The 19,946-nt window shown below is 41.8% G+C and overlaps 1 protein-coding gene across 3 annotated transcripts in view; it reads right to left on the bottom strand.

Moving 5' to 3' along the window:
• LOC110955612 (protein kinase C-binding protein NELL1) overlaps positions 1-19,654 on the bottom strand; it is a 393,573-nt gene extending 373,919 nt beyond the window's left edge. For 2 of the 3 annotated variants that reach the window (XM_022200669.2, XM_051945028.1), the window contains exons 1-2: positions 19,495-19,654; positions 18,848-18,976 (exon numbers count right to left, since the gene is read on the bottom strand). In XM_022200669.2, the coding sequence (XP_022056361.1) occupies positions 18,848-18,976; positions 19,495-19,543 (178 nt within the window). In that variant the 5' untranslated portion in view covers positions 19,544-19,654. The remainder of the gene's footprint in view (positions 1-18,847; positions 18,977-19,494) is intronic. The other variant, XM_022200668.2, reaches the window with a different exon arrangement.
• Positions 19,655-19,946: the final 292 nt, after the last annotated feature.

The raw sequence follows: 19,946 nt of genomic DNA, 5'->3' as shown, positions 1-19,946 counted from the left end.
ATCTGCACACAAGATATGACCAAGCCCTGGCATCAGAGAAATTTGGTAAGATTTGACACAGGTTTAACAACAGAACCCCTCTCCAAACGTGTGCACACAAACCCCTTTCAGCAACAAATGACACTACGAATATCATGGACACTAAGGTTGGATGAAAGGATGTGACATTAGTGTGGCAACCAGTAAATTTTAGCGAACGTCTCACAAATCCACACCTGTCAGCCTCCCTGTAATGGAAACGAAGAGAAGTGTGGGCTGTGACCACCTCCCCCTCTATTTCAAAACTGTTTTACAAGATCCAGTAGTGATGAAGAAGTTTTATCGCCGAAAGGCGTGTGAAGTTTCATCTGCACTTTAAACATGAAAATCAGCCAGACTGGCATGGCAAGGTGTTCGCATGGCAACAGCGATATGCTCAGCATTTACTCCGGCTTGATACAGGCTTCAGCTCGAGTTTAAAGGTTGTCAGTGGCACCTTTTGCCTTGGAGCTGCCAGGGGTGAATCTTTTACGGTAAATTACCAGCAGCATGCAGCTATGATGTTGTCTTGGTAACCAGCTTGTTGGGACTGAGAGTTAATCCATGAAGCACACATTGTGGCAGATGAGTCTAGTGCTGCTAAATCCAAACATATTTTTCCTCTGTGCTTTAATTAGGGATCAAATACACTGTTTTATTTGGTTGATGTTTGTTTTATAATTGAATGAGCAACGTGATCAAGAATATTGATTTACTTCAAACTTGTGAAGAATACATTAAATACAGACTATTACCCATTTCCATGACTACTAAACATTATAACCATCATATCCAGTATATGGAAGGAATATATGTCTAACTGAAAATTTAGGCTTAAATTATTATAGTCTTCAAGCCAAAGTGCATTATGAGGGTTTGACATACACCAGTGAGTCACTAAACTAGAACCACCTGCCTAATATTTTGCCACCAAAGCATCGCTGACTTATTGAGGCACAGCCTCAAATGATCTACTGCTTACATTTTGTGGCTTGATATCTCACAATACCTTCAGAGGTCTTCAAAAGTCCTCGAAGTTGCGAGGTGTTCTTCCAGGACATCCGACAGATGCAATATAGACACCACAAACTGTTCCTAAACACTTCTTGCAATGTGGGAAGATGCACTATACTGCTCAGGGAATAACTTCAACTCTGTCATCGGTACTTTCACCTTGCATGACTATTTGTATGTACTACTCACTGAATCAAATAAATACCCCCACAGACCTGTCCTTTTGAAGATACTCTAACCCAGTAGTATAGTTATTCCAATTTAGCCCTTGTCAAAGTTGCTCAGATCATTACATTGACAACAAATCAGTTTCCAAAACTAACTATCCCCTTGTTGCGTAATACATCCCCACCCCTTGACAAGTGCCACCTTAATGAGATAATCAGTCACTTGCGAGTGGTTTTGCTGTTGTGGCTGATTGTGTATGTAGACCGACGTGTAACAACAGCCTGTGAAATATTGTGTAGGCCTCTGTCATACCAGCAAAACAGCTCTGATCCATTGAACCATGGACACTGTGCACATTTGGGGACATGCATTGGTTTTGTTTTCTTTATTAAGATCCCCTATTAACTTTTGCAAAGCAGCAGCTATAGCAGCTGCATTGGTGTCTGGTACTGTTACAAAATAATGTGGGGCCTCCACGAACCGGAGTTCGGGGGCACACTGTGGATGGCTGATCAGAATCAGGTCTGGAGAGTTGGGAAGTCAAGTCAGTGTCTTAGGCTCTTTTTCAGGTTCTCCAACACGTCCCAGTTTTTAATCGTGTCAATGCGCCACTGCTGAAAGAGATTGGTAGCATTGTTCATCATCAGCAATGTTTAAGTGGGTAGGACACCTCAACTACACCAATGGCAGGACCCAAGATTTCCACCACAATAATGATTTTAATGTTGTAGCTGATCATTGTACAAGCATGTTTATCTGTATGTGCAAAATGCAATAGATTAGGTAGCTTAGTAACTTTTCATTTCGTAACATGATGAGGGATTGGACATGGATTCTGTTTTCTATGTGACTGTGTTTTGTGCTGCTTGTTAGTAAAATGAGTATTCTGTACCTAAAAATAACTCTCTAGCTTTAAATGATCGATTTGCATCAGCATTTGTTATATTGAGGTAATCATTTATACTCTCCTGTATGTGATACTCATTCCCAAAGCTGATAAATGTTTCATTATATTAGGATTTATGGTAGGATGCATCTGTAACATGAAGTAAAAACACTGTAAAAGGTCAAATGGCTACAGGGATGATAAAAAAAAACAACCAATGAAAAATCTGCAGAGTTTCTTTGTTTGAGTCCTGTCTTAGGTAAAGTTTTGACTGCTGGTATACCTCTCCTATATCTTGTCTACATGCTGCCAAAGTCATTAGCTGTAATTAGTCGTAACAGTACAAACTCCTGTTCCCTCCTACGATAGGTTATAAAGCCAACGGAGTGAATGTGAACGCAATTACAGTGCGACAGAGATACCATCAAAATAAAGACAATGGCCCCAGGCAGGACAAAGCGGGGCTAATTATATCAAGCTTGTGATGGAGATAGGAAGCTGCTGAAGGCTCATTCATGCACCTTCCATGAACAGTTTGAGACAGCGAAAAATAGACAGAGTTTAATTGCTCCATGCTGAGGTCACTACACCAGCTTCCAGTCATGCAGCCATGGATTTAAAGACGAGCATGTCGTATTGTAGATGACATTTCACTGTGCGTGATAATGAGCCAGACTTTCAGGGGAGCTCTGGATGTATGATAATGTACCACCGCAACCGTTTTCCACCCGGCCAGTTTTAAACTTGCATTGTTCATGAGAGAAAGAATCTTAAGGCTCTGCACAATATAAACAAAAACAACACAGACTGCTTCTGTGTAAATTATAAAAATAGAATAGATGAATCGTTAAAGGAGAAAGCAACACAGCCTCCCTCTGTGCAGGGAGCTGCAGTGTGTGCTGTTGTTACAAAGCTGTAACTATTTACTATGCATGAACATATATGTGTATCCTTCACACAGGGATGAACTGGATGACTGAGACTTGTAAAACTGATTAAACCTAACTGTCGACAGAGTGCAATCTTTATAAAACATGCCTATTACCTGATCTTGAATGTCTGGAAAGTTATGTACTGAACTACAAGACAAGATGTATAAAAATAAGAATAATACCTCTGTTCAAAGCACTTACATGTTAGACAAAGGCAACAAAGACCCTTAAAATGCAAACTTTTGATTTGGAAATGAATGTGATGAAGGTGGAACAGTTCTTTTATTGCTCATAATAAATAATTACTAATTAAATTCAGTTGTTTAGCATGCTAACATTTGCTGATGTGGCTACAATGTACATCAGTGCAAATGTCGATGGAAAATCCATCTCGTAGTTGCAGTTTACGATGGACCAGTGTGATGAATTGACCAACAGATAGTGTGTCCTGGTACCACACGACCATTGACTGTATATAACAATACACAAACCGTCTGTGATGCCACCTGTAGGTTCCTGACAACCAGTTTTCAAACTCAGTGCGTTACCTCCAGCTTAGTTAAAGAGATGACTTCTATAAAAATTCACATCCAAACTAGAAGCAAATTTGACACAATTGTCTCATCTTATAGTCAATCATGGTATCGATCAATAACTGATGATTCATGCAAATGAAATACAGTGGCTGTTTTACCATGTGCTGATAAAGCCATTTTTAACCATTTATATTAGATTTTTGCCATAAAATCTTTTAACTCACCACTCAGCTACAAGAATGCTGTTCAGAAGTCTCAGAAGTCTCAGTCATGGTGGCCCATTGTTAACTAAACACTCACAATGCTTGATATACAAACACTGAAAAACACAAAATTGAAACAACAATCGCAAAACTATTCATTTAACAATTGGATTTCTTGTTGTCCTTTGCGATTGCCAACAGAGTTGCTTGTAGTCCAAGCACCCGATTCCTCAGGTCGCTAGAGTGTTACACAGAGCAAACAAAGTGCTAACGTCCTTCAACAGTAGATTTGCTGCCATGCCTGATTGCACCACAATGGCACAACAGCAAATCTGCAATTTGTTTTCTGACATGTAGGTCACTAGCATTTGGCCTTATCAATTAATATATCTGTATTCAGTTAAAGTAGTAACAGCAATAAATGGATTAATAATCGACATCACAAGCAAAAATTAGTTTTTGTGCAGTCTGTAAACATGTTTATTCCTGCTATAAAGTGGGGCATTTTACCATATGGACCTATGGGGATTGACTTGCTTTCAAAGTCAGTCATTTGATGGAGTGGTGAAAACAATTATTTCATTTTTAAATTCAAAAGTGACCATATGTGAACATAAAAACAAACAAAACATCAGCAGAGCAGTATAATAAAGCCCTTATGTATAGAAATTTCAACTTTTGATTTTAGAGACTCTGAAACACAGAAGGGTTATTTAAAAAAGACCAACAGATGGCAAAAGTAGGAGACATTTCCAGTTTGGGTGCAAGAGCAGCATAAGTCAGCCTCCCTACAGGGCTTCAGGGCCAGAAATAGATGCTTGAGAGTAAACTCTTGTTATTGATCCCATTCCCAGGAGACCATGATGCTGTGTACCAATTATGTGGGTTGTAGGTCTGAGTGAGCCAAATGAGATCATGTTTCCCACATCCAATAGAAGACACTTGGGTCTGGCCAAGACTCCTCTATGCCGTCTTTAATTTGACATCAGTGGGGCAATAGAGACATGTCTGTCCCTTTAAAAGATATCGTACTCATGTACGATGAATAATTCAGATGGAATAATTCCACCGAGGTTCCTGTGAGGTGGGACCAGTGTCTCGCCTCCTCTAGCAGTAGGACAGCCAGGAAGCTCATGCATAAAAGATGAAAGGTTTGATAGCCTCCATTGGATTCAGCGGCTGGGATTGTGCGCCGCAGACTTTAGAGTCGTAGCCTGGCTTAGCTGCTCGCAGCCTGTGAACTGCCCACAGCCTCTCGGGCCTGGCTGCATGGGGCTCTCTCTGTAATATCTGTGCCATATGCAACCCAGCTCTGCTCTGCAGTCAGAGGGGGGAGGTATAAATAGCAACAACATGGATGCAGGAGAAATGAGACCTCACTGAAATCTCTCAGTTTCAAGCTAGTTCACTTCAAACCTGCAGGAACAGTACAGAAATAACCTGCAATAAAAACAGAAGAACTGTTCAGGTCATACTGCGCTTATTTGTGTTTATCAAGATTTCTGAAATGTGTCATCAAATATTACTCCTGCCTACACCACCTACTGTCTAATTTCAGTGCGGTATCTGCAATTGTGAGCTAATTTTGGCTCTTTAATTTGCTATTTTCCTTTTCAAATTCGTTACATGCGGCTTAGTCTCATCTTCACCATGAGAGAACAGACAGATCTGCTCGAGAGGAGCCAAACCTTCCTCCTGCCCAATCGCCTGACACAAGCGTGATAACATTTCACTGGAGCACATCAAAGATTGGCATATTTTGACTTTCTAAAACAGGAGTAACATGCACAGGGCTGATATGCTCAGAAGAAAGGGAACCTGCAGTGAGACGCGTATTTATTAGTCCGTCTTGTTAACCTTCCACCCTCTTCAGTTACCCGAGGGTAAACCTGCGACGCTAAAATAACAAAAAGGACTACCATTTTTGGTTCAAGGGTTTTTTTTTTGATTATGTGTCAAGAAACTATTCTCTGTGAGAAGAGACAGATAAAACTGGCCATCAATTCAATCATGAACTCCAGCTCTACTGCAGAGTTGATGGATTAAATCCCTGTTGGTACCAAAATGGGCCACTGAGTGTTCATATTGATTTATATTCAGTAATTCTGGCTTGACAAGGACACCTGTCAGCAGAGGATTTGATGGAGGTTAAAACACCACTTAATCTATTAAGAGAAAATTGGTAGGGAAATGGAGCTTTGCAGAAGCACGAGGATGCAAAGAAATCATTAAGCGATACAAGACAGGAAGGCACGCAGCTGCAGCCTTTGTCTGTAACAATCTACAATGTCCGTAAAAAGATTTCACCCCCTTTGGAAGCTTTCTCCTTTTATTGCTTTTCAACATTGAATTGTGGTCAATTTGATTTGGCTTTTTGAACAAAAATGCACAAAAGAAGACTCTCGCAAGTCAAAGCAAAAACAAATTTCTACACAGTAATGTCAATTAATTAAAAATATAAAATGCAAAGTGACTGAGTGCATTAGCATTCACCCTAATCAAGCCAGTATTCAGCTGATGCACCTTCAGCAGCAATTACAGCACTGAGCCTTTGTGAGAAGGTGTCCATCAGCCTTTCACATCTGGACACTGTAATTTTACCACATACTTAGACATTACAGAAACCATTTCTGTGGAGCTTTGACTGCATGCTCAAGTTCACTGTCGTGCTAGAAAACATAACTTCTATCAAGTCTTAGCTCTCCTGCAGACTGTGTTAGGTTCTCTTCTAGGATTTCTCTGTACTTTGCTGCCCTCATTTTACCCTTCACCCTAAGAAGAATCCCTACATCATGATGCTGCCAGCACCACCATGCCTCACATCATGATGCTGCCACCACCACCATGCCTCACATCATGATGCTGCCAGCACCACCATGCCTCACATCATGATGCTGCCAGCACCACCGTGCCTCACATCATGATGCTGCCACCACCACCGTGCCTCACATCATGATGCTGCCAGCACCACCGTGCCTCACATCATGATGCTGGCACCACCACCGTGCCTCACATCATGATGCTGCCAGCACCACCGTGCCTCACATCATGATGCTGCCACCACCACCGTGCCTCACATCATGATGCTGCCACCACCACCGTGCCTCACATCATGATGCTGCCACCACCACCGTGCCTCACATCATGATGCTGGCACCACCACCGTGCCTCACATCATGATGCTGCCAGCACCACCGTGCCTCACATCATGATGCTGCCAGCACCACCATGCCTCACATCATGATGCTGCCACCACCACCATGCCTCACATCATGATGCTGCCACCACCACCATGCCTCACATCATGATGCTGCCACCACCACCATGCCTCACATCATGATGCTGCCACCACCACCATGCCTCACATCATGATGCTGCCAGCACCACCATGCCTCACATCATGATGCTGCCACCACCACCATGCCTCACATCATGATGCTGCCACCACCACCATGCCTCACATCATGATGCTGCCAGCACCACCATGCCTCACATCATGATGCTGCCACCACCACCATGCCTCACATCATGATGCTGCCAGCACCTTTCTTTACTTCATGATACTGCCACCACCACCGTACTTCACATCATGATACTGCCACCACCATGCTTCACATCATGATGCTGTAACCATCTGGCTTCAGATTATGATCCTGCCACCACCGTGACTTACAGTGGGCAATGTGTGTTTGTGATAATGGGTCGTGTTTTGTGTTGATGAAACACAGCGTCTAGTCTGAGGGCCAAAAAGCTCCATTCTGGTCTCGTCAGAACTTTCTTTTAGTTGACTTCACAATTTCCCACATGCCTAAACTTTAGTCCAGATTTAATGACTCCCCCACCCCCCAACAGTATCTTTCTCTTTGCCACTGTACCAGAAAGCTTTGTGAAGAACTGTCAACAGATGTGTGCAGAGTCTCTCGCTTCTCACCAGCTGAAGCTTGCAATTCCTTCAGAGGAGTCATAGGTGTCTATGTGGCCTCCCTCACTAGTCTATTTCATTTTTTATTTTATTTTTGAGGACAGCCTGCTCCAGAAAGATTTACACAAGTCATATTCCTTCCATTTCTTATTAACTCGACTCCAAGGGACATTCTTGGAAATTTTCTTGTATCCATCCCCTGACTTATGATTTCCAATAACTTTTTATGAGAGTTGCTTGAGATGTTCGTTTGTCTTTTTGGTGTAAGTTCAACCAACAGCATTAATTTGCCAGCAAATGGACCTTCCGCATACAGGTGTCTCTAAACTACAATCACTGCACTCAGATGATCACTGTTTCTGTAACTTCTTGCACCACCTGGCTGCACCTGTGTTGAATTAGGTGAGTCACTTTAAAGATTGCGAGCACTTAAGCTATCACTATATTACTTTATAGAACTTGTCTCAAACATGCTGCATAACAATAACTCTAAATTGCTACTTGCTAACTACCATTTCAAATTGTGCCCCAGAGCATAACTGTCACAGGTACAGCCCAAGTCTTTCAGAGCCAAAAATACATTCAGCTGTTCATCTAATTAATTTGAAGACCGCCCATCACTTTGCAATGCATCAAAGAGTAGAGGTCACCTACACACCTAAAAGGGGAACCATTAATTGTCACCAGACAGCGTTGTTTCATTTTTAATAAGTGATACAAACAGACCACGGAGCCATGAGTACTCAAGAATTCAGGTCTTGTTTTGTTTTAAGCTCGTCACATGAACACATTTGTGTTGCAACAGTGTTTGGCAAATAGACTATTACTTTTGCATTGAATTCTTTCTGCAGTTTTAGCTGTGGATTGCAGAAGTCTTTCTGCCTGCAGTATAAAAAATCCTTTTAAAAGTTTACTCTTAGTGATAACCTCACAGTTTCTCAACCTGTGTAATTTAAGAATGTAATGTCATGGTCATGAGTTACAAGTACTTCAAATTTGCTTCAGATAAGCCACTTTAATTCCGGTTTATCTTTTTTATGTCTGACACTGTTTAAATTTCATCCTGGTTTCAGAGTTAACTGTAGAGCATCTGAAGTGGAGCTGTTCACTCTGCTATGGTGCAGATTATCATTTTAAACACACCGGCTCATCTTTCATGACTTCCATCTCTGAGGCACAAATACTACACAATGTGCCAGGATTGCGTTTAGTCATAGTACTTTAACAAAGCATAATGGCAGCACTGCTTGTTCTTCTGCAGGGTAACTATGGCTTGTTCAATGTTGAGGAAAGCTTGCAGTTATGCCTAATAAACTATGGTTAAAAGGCATCAAGTTTTGCTTTTTTTTTCCCCCCCTACACTGTAGGTTAATATCTACTTTCTTTTTTGCTATTTCCACTTTTTCATATTTTCCTCACCCGTACACTTACAATTCAGATGCTACAATATGTTATTTCTTTCCATCAAGACAGTCAATCCTGGAAGGCTGTTCTTTAAATATCACTGAATTTCTATCCTTCAGACTTCTTATGCAACAAACTACGTCCTCATCAGCACTATAGCTTCCAGGATGCCCAAGTCAAAGTTTCTATCAACCACCTGCAGGCTTTACTCCACCACCACCAGTCTCTACTCTCTACATGCAAGGCCCTGTCCTATCTTCATCTGGGCATGTGCTGAATAAAGGTGATTCAAAAGTGATATCGCCAAGGTCTTTTTCTCCTGCTAATCCCATTAAATAGCAATTTGCTATTTATCTCACTTTATTGACTTGCAACATTGGCCTGGGTGGGCACTAAACTTTAGCACTGGATTTAACTTGCAAGCTGCAGATTTTAAGATTCTTGAGTTGCAAAAAGTATTTCCTGAGGCTGAACATGTTCTCTTATACACTGATTAACATTATGTAATATCAACTATTCATAAGTTGGTGCATTAATTTATGTTATGCAAAAGCTAATGTCAGCTTTGAGGTAGTTTGACGATGTTCCAGCTATGTCACAGACGATGCCTCTTTGTTGTTTGGACTTGTTTGAATCTCAAGCAGTTTCTGGGCATTTTTTGCCTCCTGTCGCATTTTTACTCCCTGTAGAATCATTTTCAAGTCCTGCACCTCTTTGGAAATAGCACAACTGAAGCTGGAGGTGGAGGGAACGCAAAATTTCCTTCATTGTAATATGGTACAATTGGGGAAAAAAAAACACAAATTGGGTGCTCCTTGTAGCTCAACAGGATGAGCGAGTGACCCATAAACGGGGGCTACAGTCCCCGATGCAGCGGTCATGGGTTCGACTCAAACCCATGGCCTCTTACTGCATGTCTTCCCCCCCTCTTCACCCCACGTTTCTTCTCTCTCTCTCTCCATTGTGCACTATAATAAAAATTTTTTTTAAAAAGTTTAAAAAAAAACATAAATCTTGAACTAAAGAAAATTGTAAATTTAATTCCTGATTACTTATTTTCATGAAAAGTATTTTCTAAATATTTTATCGGCATATGCACGTTACCAATTTTAGGAAAAATGGTGAGACTACATACTGTATATATCAGACCACTTCTGCTTTTAATTTGCTGCCAACCACTGCCTGCAGTTCACTCCCATCAGATGAAAAGTCTGTAGATTTGTGTCATGTGCCGGTTGGTCACAGCCGAGTTACTATTGATTTTTCAGTTGCATCAAAGAGCTGAGAATTTTTTGCTTTTTTATAGAATCTGGTTAGAGCAAAGAGTCTATTTATGTCGCATGTTTCAATAAAATGTTCAGAATAAAGTCATTTTTATGAAGTTTAATGATTCTAAGGTTAAATTTGGCCAAGTTTACCAAAAAAATGGCGTGTCACAGCACAGATGAGTAGCTCAAAGACTGTCTAAAACTTAAAAATACAGTGATTCTTTTTGGGTTTTATTAAGAGTTTGTGGCTTTGATAAAGGTGTAATTTAGATTCTTTTTAAGACAACATACATTTTATACCAGCCAGTGGGTTTTGGGGTTCAGAGGGTTAAAAAAAACTGTACACTGGTACAAACCTTCATACCTATACTGTACATACCTTCAGTGAAGCATCACTTAATGTTGACCAAATGTTTCCTGTGGCTGGATGTAGCTTACTGCTGCTATATGACCCAAGGATTCTAAGGGGCAAGGGTGAGATTTTCACACAGCTGACCAGTGGACAGTGAAGGCAGAAAAAGTTTTTCCTTTAACTCATCCGTAACCTGTTTATATATCTAATAGAGAAGTCAAGCATAGCAAATGGAAGCCAGGCATGCGTGTGCGGTTTCACACAGAGCACCTGCCGAGGCATCAGATCAGAGTTGTACCTACACATTCAGGAGAAGACAGCAAGTAAACCATACACCATTAGTGCTAATTGGGAAACCTTTTATACTGTGCGTTCAGGGACAGTAATAAGCAGTAATCGCCACACCGTGCCTCATTTCAGGCTTAAAAACTTCAGGGAATTATTTGTCCCATCTGCAGTTAGAGAACGTCATTATTAAAATTCAGAAATCCGTAGTCTGGACTGACATAAAAGTTCCTTGTATCATCTGATTTTCTTCCGGTTTTAAAGAAAAGCATCTGTAAAGTTCTCCCTCCTGCTGCCATGATTTAGAGTTTTGGCGTGTACCTCAACGTCGCTGCATCTATTCATCTATTTGCTTCATGTTGAGATTTCTAACCATTCCCAGATTGTCTTTTGACAGCTGTGAGAGAAGAGTCAAAAGGCAATCTGGCAAACTGCTGCATTTACGTCGGTTTTATGTGTGAGCAGAAAGAGGGATAGTGATTTAGCTGTTGGCTCACAGAGAAGAAGTGAGAACTGCCTCTTACTCAAAGCCCAAGCTGGTCTCTGGCATAACAGATTATCCCACAAAGGGAAATTGGTGTTTATGAGTGACTTCTTTCCAGGCGTCAACAACTTCACTGTACTTTCACACCAAAAGTTGGAATAGTTACATTTTTCTACAGCCCCAAAAGTATTATTTCACAATAAAGGCTGTACAACTGTGAAATGCCAATGTTTTTTGGTGTATTCCTTTCATTTGGTATGCAAATGTCTCCTGAGTTTCTTTCTCTTCGAACATAAAAGTGCAACAAAGTCTAATCAAGGTGGTGGAGACCAGAGGAAGTCCATCCAAGAGACTGGAGTTTGAGTCCTGTTCTGTTTTTCCTGTTGTTTTTACATTTTGCTGCATTTACTGTCAGTGTGTTTATTCACTGTGTGCTTCGGCTAAGGCTACGTTCAGACTGCAGTGCTTAATGCTCAATTCCGATTTTTTTGTGAAATCCGATTTTTTTGCGAGTTGGTTCACATTTCCAATTAAATGCGACTTGTATGTGATCTCCTGTGTGAACCTCACACAACCCAAAAGTGTCACAAGAGGACACAACGCAGAGAGCGTGTTCAGTGTTTACGGAAGTAAACATGGACGCTAACAGTATAGCATGTATGGCCTTTTTAAAGTTGTTGTCCAGCCGGAGTCAGCATATTTAGAACTTAATCGTTTTAAGGAGAAGGTCAAGAAGGAAGAGAGCCAGGATTTTGGCCCTGGCGTTTTGTGGGGCAGTGGCAGCAACGTGTGTCCAGAGAACTGTGTGGGTGCGGAGTCGCAGCCAGGAGTGGTGGGATAGTGATGTGAGAGGCTTCACAGATGCAGACTTCATTCAGAATTTTCAAATGACAAGGGCGACCTTTACCTACATATGTGAGCACCTCTTTTTAACACTCACGGCAAAACACACATCTTCGGCAGTCCAAACTGACATTGCTGACACTTTTCTACTCTTTTTCTCCAGCTGTTGCTGCTCTCCGTCTCTTCAAGTTTGTTTGCTGCATCACCTCTTGTATGATGTTACCAGTGACAAAGAGCTTAGAGTGGTCATACAAATATTACAATTTCTTTAAAGTATAAAAGGTAACTTAAAAATTTAAATGGAATGATATCAAAAGCATGTTTTTTGAGGAATAGCTGGAAAATGAAGTGATAAAAACTTTCATTACAAAGATATTGCAAACAAACAACTTATGCATCTAAGGGTTAATGAAGCTGCACCCTTAATTGTGCAAAACTTTAATCCTGAATACAGTGACACAGTTACAGGTGAGGAGCATACTATACATATCAAAGCAGTTTTCTTTACAGCCTGTAATCCTGTTTATTTCTGTTGTGACCTTACAAATTCTAACATGGAATCTTTGGGGATTGACTCACCGTTGAGGCAGCCTCCAGTGGGCATTTATAAAACTGCAGCTTTTGACACTTGTGTTCCAGTTTCATTTTTGAAGTTCCCACAGAATCTGATGCTGACTGTTGATGTTTTTGCTTCAACTTTTAACACAACTCTACTGTAATTGCATTATTTATGTGAAAGTCCAACTGAAAATTGGGGATAGCTGTAAGCTGCACCACTTTTAACAGCATCACGCCTACCAAAAATGATTTCTTCCTTCAGGATGCCATATCAGAGCTGCAGTGAAGGAGGCTGAAGCTTTTTTAAACAGGAAAGTGAGAGGCATAGCAGCACTGAGCCTACAGACGATGCTCAATACTTTCTTACTGTGAAGCAATAAACTGATCCCAGTAAACGGTGTTGTCCACATAGCTAAAGCATAACATCAGCTGTGGTGCCATGAATCTCAACTCTATACAACTTAGCCTTCACGCAGTCCTTCTCAACAGTGCACCAATCTGTATAAATCCAGGGTAAAGCATACCCTCAACACACAATTTACACTACAAACTACAGCATCTTAATGCTATATGAAAATGACTTTTCTGGAAACATGCTAGACATAATTTTGACGCATATCACATTTTAACAGGTGCAAACGGGCTTCAGGCTGAGTGCCACAATCAGGGTTTGGAAGTTAGAAAGTAGTGAGATGGTCACATAGATTGGGGATTTTTTTTAATAAGATCAACTTTAATTGTTATTAACTTTCAAGAATAACAAGTAAGTAGTCTAAATATTCTATCTCAACCCAGAGTTGTGCTCAATCCTCTCATACAGTATGAGGCAGGAAGCACTTTGTCTATTTGGCACAAACATGTTTTTCCAACTCTGTGCCTTTGAGACATAAAATAATTCATTACTGTGTTTGACTGATGCTCTTGCAGGTTGGGTTCAGATTATTTGGCCTCTTTCTTGAAATATTACTTGAATAAACTACAGTAACTAAAAAAAAGTTGTACTTTTTTTAGATGGAAAATGGTTCCTCAACAATTGCCCTAATACCTCTAGGAATGACATTTTTTGAAATTTTGTGCGCTCGCGTTATTTTGTCCACTTCCTCCAGTTCTCGTCTGGGTTTTAGGGAGGAAAGTCAAAAGACAGCAGTCTGTTTTCTTCTCTTAATAGAGTGTTGTCTGCACTACAGGCCTCTTGTTTGAGGCGAATTCAGTTTCTTTTCAACTGCTGAAATTGAGTGATTTCAGACTCTGCAATTTTGCTGTTCATAACACACCTATTTCAGCTTTCACAATATATATTTTTTCCTTACAAAAAGTGGTGTTCCACAACAACCCAACAGAAGAGAGAGCTGCAGCTTCTTGTGAACTGATCCAGAAAGGACTCTGCTCCGCGTGGTGTAGTGGAAAATCCCAAATGCTCCACGAGTTCCAGTCTTTAAATTCTAACTATATAAAGTCCTGCTTATCACGTTTCTATTTAATCAGTTCAAAAACCTAAATATGGCTACTGACACACAGGATTCCATTAAAAGTGTAACCTGTCAATAGTTCCACTTCAGGTGCTGCACAAATTAAACAAACGGCACATTAAATATTCACTCATTGTGCCTGCCACTTATTAAACGGACAAAAATTAAAGTTATATCACATGAAACCAAATAATCACATCTGGTAACATGTTAACCTATTTTTTTTAAGTATTTCCTAAACTCAGTGGAACTACTCCAGTATTTCCTAGCATGACTTGATTCCACAAAGCGGCTGCTTTCAACTGACTTCTGAATGTAAAGGGAGCAACTGCAATCAGTGAGCCATCGTTCTGCATCAGCACAAAGTTTCACTCTATGTTTAAAAGTCAAGAAGTATTTTTCTCACTGCATTTTCTTCTGGTCCTGTCTCCATTGTTGTGGGCGTTTCCCTGTTCTGTGTTTGGTGGGACAAACCTTGCGGAGAAATGACCAGAGAAACTTTTCCTGCAGCTGAACTTCATTGCAGTTTGTTGGACATATCTGATGCACTCTATACGTTCTGCATTTGACAAGGTTTTGCAGAAATAGAAAAAGAGAAGATGGCCATAGAAGTGCAATTTGCATAAGCCACTGCTCTCTCCCTGTGGAACAGTGCTGAGGTGTTTCAGTGTGGATTTCTGCTTTAATTGAGGCTAGAAAAAAAAGTTTTGACTGGAATCGACATGAGGGTCAATGAACCGTTAATTATAAACCATTTCAGTCCTAACAGCAGACTGCAGAGTTGTTATATGTTAAGGATAATTGGCTTAAAAGGCTGACAGGAGGTGAGTTTATAGATTTCAGGGATATCTGGATCAAAGCCGCATTTGTTGCTACCATTTAACTATTTAACATTAATGATTGTAAGGAAGAGAGTCAATCAAGAGGAGAGAGGATCTATACTGACCAGACTGATGCACACACAGCTGGAGACTCTAAATGCTGTGTTTGTTTAGCATCATGTTCAGCTTAAAAATGCACATGTAAAGTCTTACTCAATGAAATGATTCTGGATTTCCAGACTTTTTAAAAATCACACAAAGCAGAGAACAATCTCACATTAAGATAAAATATGAAAAGATGGCCATTAACCAATCAAAATTTCCACCAACTTATGTCATGTCAGCAAGTTATAACACAGTAAATGCCATCAAGATCTAAAATAGGTACAACTGTTATGAAAACTGCACAGTAAAACCTTAGAGTACTAATACAACAACTCCATGTATCTCATGTCAAGACTAATAGACGTACTAAAGAAACTGCTGAGCAGATTCAGTCTCACATGAAAGCTTATCTCAGATCTTTACCACTAACAGGGTAAAAACGGTTAAATCTGCCCTTCAGACGAAAAGCCATGTTGCTTTCTAAATCAAAGCAGTTTATCCGCTGCATGGTTGCCGCTTTAGCATCTTCGCAGGGAGTTTCTTCCACTGTCTTTAACCTCGAGGTTGATATGAAACACACGCCCAAATACGCTGCGTAAAGATATTATTTCCAGAAAAAAATCTTTCAAAAGTGACCCAAGGACAGCCAGACTACGTCCAGACAGATTAGTGGGTAATTAATTATAATTAAAGCGATCCAAAATGCAGTGAGCTCAAACAGAGATGAAAAGCGTCACCACAGCAGTGTGACGTGGCACCAATTAACAAGCAATCCCATCTGAAAGCAGCAGAAATACACGCCTGCTTCCCTTACAATTCACAACCTCTTACTGCTTGCTCTGCATCAGTACAAATCTGATTTTTTTCTCCTGTGATGAAGACGATGCATGTCATGGATCCACTTGAGTTATTGACACTGATGCAGTAACAACAGCGAGACTACAGGGACCTACTTAGACTGGATATCCTTTGGATACAGGTCCAGAGGCAGGTCAGCTTCTGATACGAGGAACTGAGCGGAACCGTAAAAAACTGGGCTCCGGTTTCAGCTTTAGGTTGTGATGTACCATATGCAGGCTCTGGCTTAATGCTTTGAGCTGAGCAAAGCCACAGAATCTATTCAATGGGTGGTAAGAATGCGTGGTAATGTGTCCGATGCTTGTTCGGGTATTTTATGGAGCGTTCGTATTTTTCAAGCACCAAGCACATTTTCAACAGTCGAGAGAGGAAAGCTTTGTAGGATAGAAAGTGCCACCATCTGTCTGAAGTTGTGATATTTCACTCTGGACCAAACTAACAGACACAAACTGTCTCCATAGGGGGAAGCTAAACACACACAAACGGATATTTATCATTACTTTAGCGTAAATCAACACTGGGTTATAGGGGTTCTGAGTAATGAGGTTGATAATCTGGGTTCTCATGTAGGAAGTAAATCTAGGTCAGCTCTCGTCTGGGTGAGCTAACTTTGTTCAACACATCACAGACGTTCCAGCAATGTAAGCGATCCTGTTGATAAAAAAAAAAAAAAAAAAGTACAAACCATTACAAATATGCAAATATCTTTGCAATTATCTGAGGTTTGTTCCCTGCTATCTGTGCATGTTGGGGGATTATTAGCATTTTCTTTTCATGGCAAGGTCGGATCACAAATTCAGATAAGGACCTCTTAGCGGAGGCTGTCTCTTCCTGAGCTGGCTCATGCTGCTGGTTTACTCGGCCGAAAACATAAGAGGGGAGATACTGAGAGCTATTTTCTAATTCAAACCATCTGCTGTTTGGGAATTGCTGGCTAACTGGGATGCTGGTGAGACTGGTCCCAGTGTCCAGCCAGACACGCTGCCAGAGCTCTCCCTGTGTCTCTCAGTGCAATGGATGTTAATTACAACACAGCTTTGCCTCGTTTTCCCAGTCATTAGAACCTCCGATACGGACACAATCAAACAGATGAAATAAGACATCGAGTCCAGTGCAGGACATGATTGCATGCAGCATAACTTGAATAATCACTGACCCAATCAGCCACGGCTTCTACTAGACGGTTTAATCACTGGCTGCTTGTTGCTGCCATCCATGAGAACATCAACTTTTTCCACTTGTAAATGGACCTGGTAAGTGATGAAGGTGCCCTGTGGAGCCATCTGGGTTACAAGACCACGAAAGCAGCACAAGGGCAGGAAAAAGTGCTAAATAGGTCACAACACCAGCATCCTCTCCAGCACTCGCACGGCCGGTTTCCCCCACTGGATTGGCCTCCTGTTTCCCATGCTGTAAAACTGGAGGAAGAGCAGCTCAGAGTGGGAGTTTATGTGTGTGTGTGTGCGTTTGTGTGCGTGCATCAAGTAAAAAGTAAGGTTGTGCATCCCGTACGGGCTCTAGCCCTGAATCTTGGACAGCTTCACCTCGCCAGAGCTGGCCGAGCTGCTCTGCCTTCATTCATACAGAGCCAGTGGCAGACTGAGCCAAGCACTCTGCAAAATAAAACCACACACACACACACACTCACACACAAAACACCACCACTCTGCTTCAGATGAATCTCAGCACCTAAAGCTGCTGTTTTGGGATTTAAGCTGCCGATGTTTCTGCCAGTACGTTTGAATCTGAATAGTCAAGGAAGAAAAGTGAAAAGAAGGCTCAGTGTTTCCCACCAACGCTGGATATTTGGTGGGTTAGAACAGGAATGGACGGTGAGGAGGCAATAAAACTAACATCAAGTCACACCTGAATTAAAAAGATGCTGTTTTAATGAGATGATTTTGTTTGCAGATTCGTCTTTAGAGTTTCTTTGCCTGTAGCGGCATCCAAGCCAGAAACAAAACACAAAGAAACACAAAGGCAGCAACTGATCATTACAAAAACTCTTTTGCAACTCAGTCATCCTGATATTCTCCAGCTCCTATCCTCCTGTGTAGGCAACTTCTACTCCATCAATTCCGCCTCTGCTTAAAGCTGACGACGTTGGAGGAGGAAGGAACAAGTTGTGCCAAACAGTCCCTTTTCAGAGTAGATGGAAAGCCAGCGAGCAAATGATAGTACAGCAATCTCTCAACACCTCAGACAGCAACAAACCTCAACAGCAGCAGCAGCACTGTGTCAGGAGTTCATCTCTGTCATCTGCCCAACTTTGACATTTCTGTTTTCTTGGAGGCTTTAAACGCACCAACCAGTGGCTTCAGCTCCACACAATCCAACACACCTGATATCCACTAAACCACCAGTTGTTGGGATCACACACGCACGCACACACGGTGGATTTTATTGTTGGAAACAAGCGAAGTGCTGCACAAATCCGCCACAGACAGCGCGCTCAAGTGTGTCCACGCAGAGTCTGGGCATCTGCTGCCTGGGACAAATTAAATGTGGAGTAATTATGAGCAGAGGCTCCCCGGAGTGCTCCGGCTCAACATCCCAGCCAATACTGTGACACCAAAAGGTGTGGCGCTGCGTGGCTTTGCTCACACCAACTAATGAAACAAAAGAGCGTGCGTCTGTGTACGAGTGCGCGCAGCCACGAGAATAAAGACAAAGACGAACTTGCGACTAATGAAGAAAGCATCACCAGTGTGCGTGCGTTACCTCGGAAAAGGAAGGCTTTGCTGCTGTTGTGGAGCCCCGCCACTTGGGTAATTCCATAGGTGGCATTTTCCAGGTCAAGTTCATTGATGATATCAATCTGGTAGTCTTGATCTGATCCAAAAGCCAAAGCTGAGGGGGAGAGAAATGAAGGTTAGAGGATTTGGAGCGGCGAGTGCACAACCTGCTGAGAGGGTTCAACTACAACCCTGATCATTTAACGCAGAGATAATAGTCTGTGCTTGTGTGCATTCCTCAGCTAAAGATGGCTGGTTGTGGGGAAAAGTCATGCAGCTTTCATTTCCACGCAGGGAATTCGCTCAAGCTGCCCACTGAAATGCGCCGAATCTGCCCGCAGCCATCACCTGTGTTCTCCGCGGGTGGAGGTGCGCTGCACTTTGAGGTGAAACATGTCATCTCTTTATTCTTATCTGCCACTCACCTGCTTTCAAACACCAACTCCACAAACAGCAGCTGATTAAAAAAAAACACACACACACACACAAAACGCTGCAGCCCAAAGACTCAACCAAAAAATTCTGGCATGTTTGCGCGCAAGGTGCAAACCGAAGAGCGCCAAGAAGCTCCTGTCACTCACAACAAAAAACATAACAAAAAACACTCAATGAAAACACAACGCTCGTACTTACATGGTTTGGTAAAAAAGAAAAAGGAGAAGAGAGCCACGTAAATATCCATTTGTGTTGGAGTTGCGCTGTACAGTCCGTGAGTCGTGCGCTCCGCTGCGTATCCACACTAACCCGCTCCGGTCCGTCTGGCGCTGTGCGCTGCTCTCACCTCGCCTGGATGTGGAGGAACGGAGGAATGGTCCACAGCACAGGAGCAGGGGTTCCCTCACTGCGAGCCCTCATCACTTTACAGTGTTTGGACGCGTCCAATCATTCCCTGCGTGGCATCAAACGTGCCACGTGTCTGCGTTTATTCGAAGCAGCTGTAATATTGAACTGCAGGGGGGAAATTTGAGAATATTCCGAAGAATCAATTTGAAAAGTTCCCCCTCGCCCAGACCACAGAAACTTCCAGTTTTGGAGGTGAGAAAATGGATTTCAAAGGGAACTCGGTGAGTGGAGGATGTGGGAAT

The sequence above is a fragment of the Acanthochromis polyacanthus genome, chromosome 2 (assembly GCF_021347895.1).
Source record: "Acanthochromis polyacanthus isolate Apoly-LR-REF ecotype Palm Island chromosome 2, KAUST_Apoly_ChrSc, whole genome shotgun sequence".
NCBI lineage: Eukaryota > Metazoa > Chordata > Actinopteri > Pomacentridae > Acanthochromis > Acanthochromis polyacanthus.
Note: the sequence above shows the minus strand (reverse complement) of the source record. Positions and strands in the feature narration are given on the sequence as shown.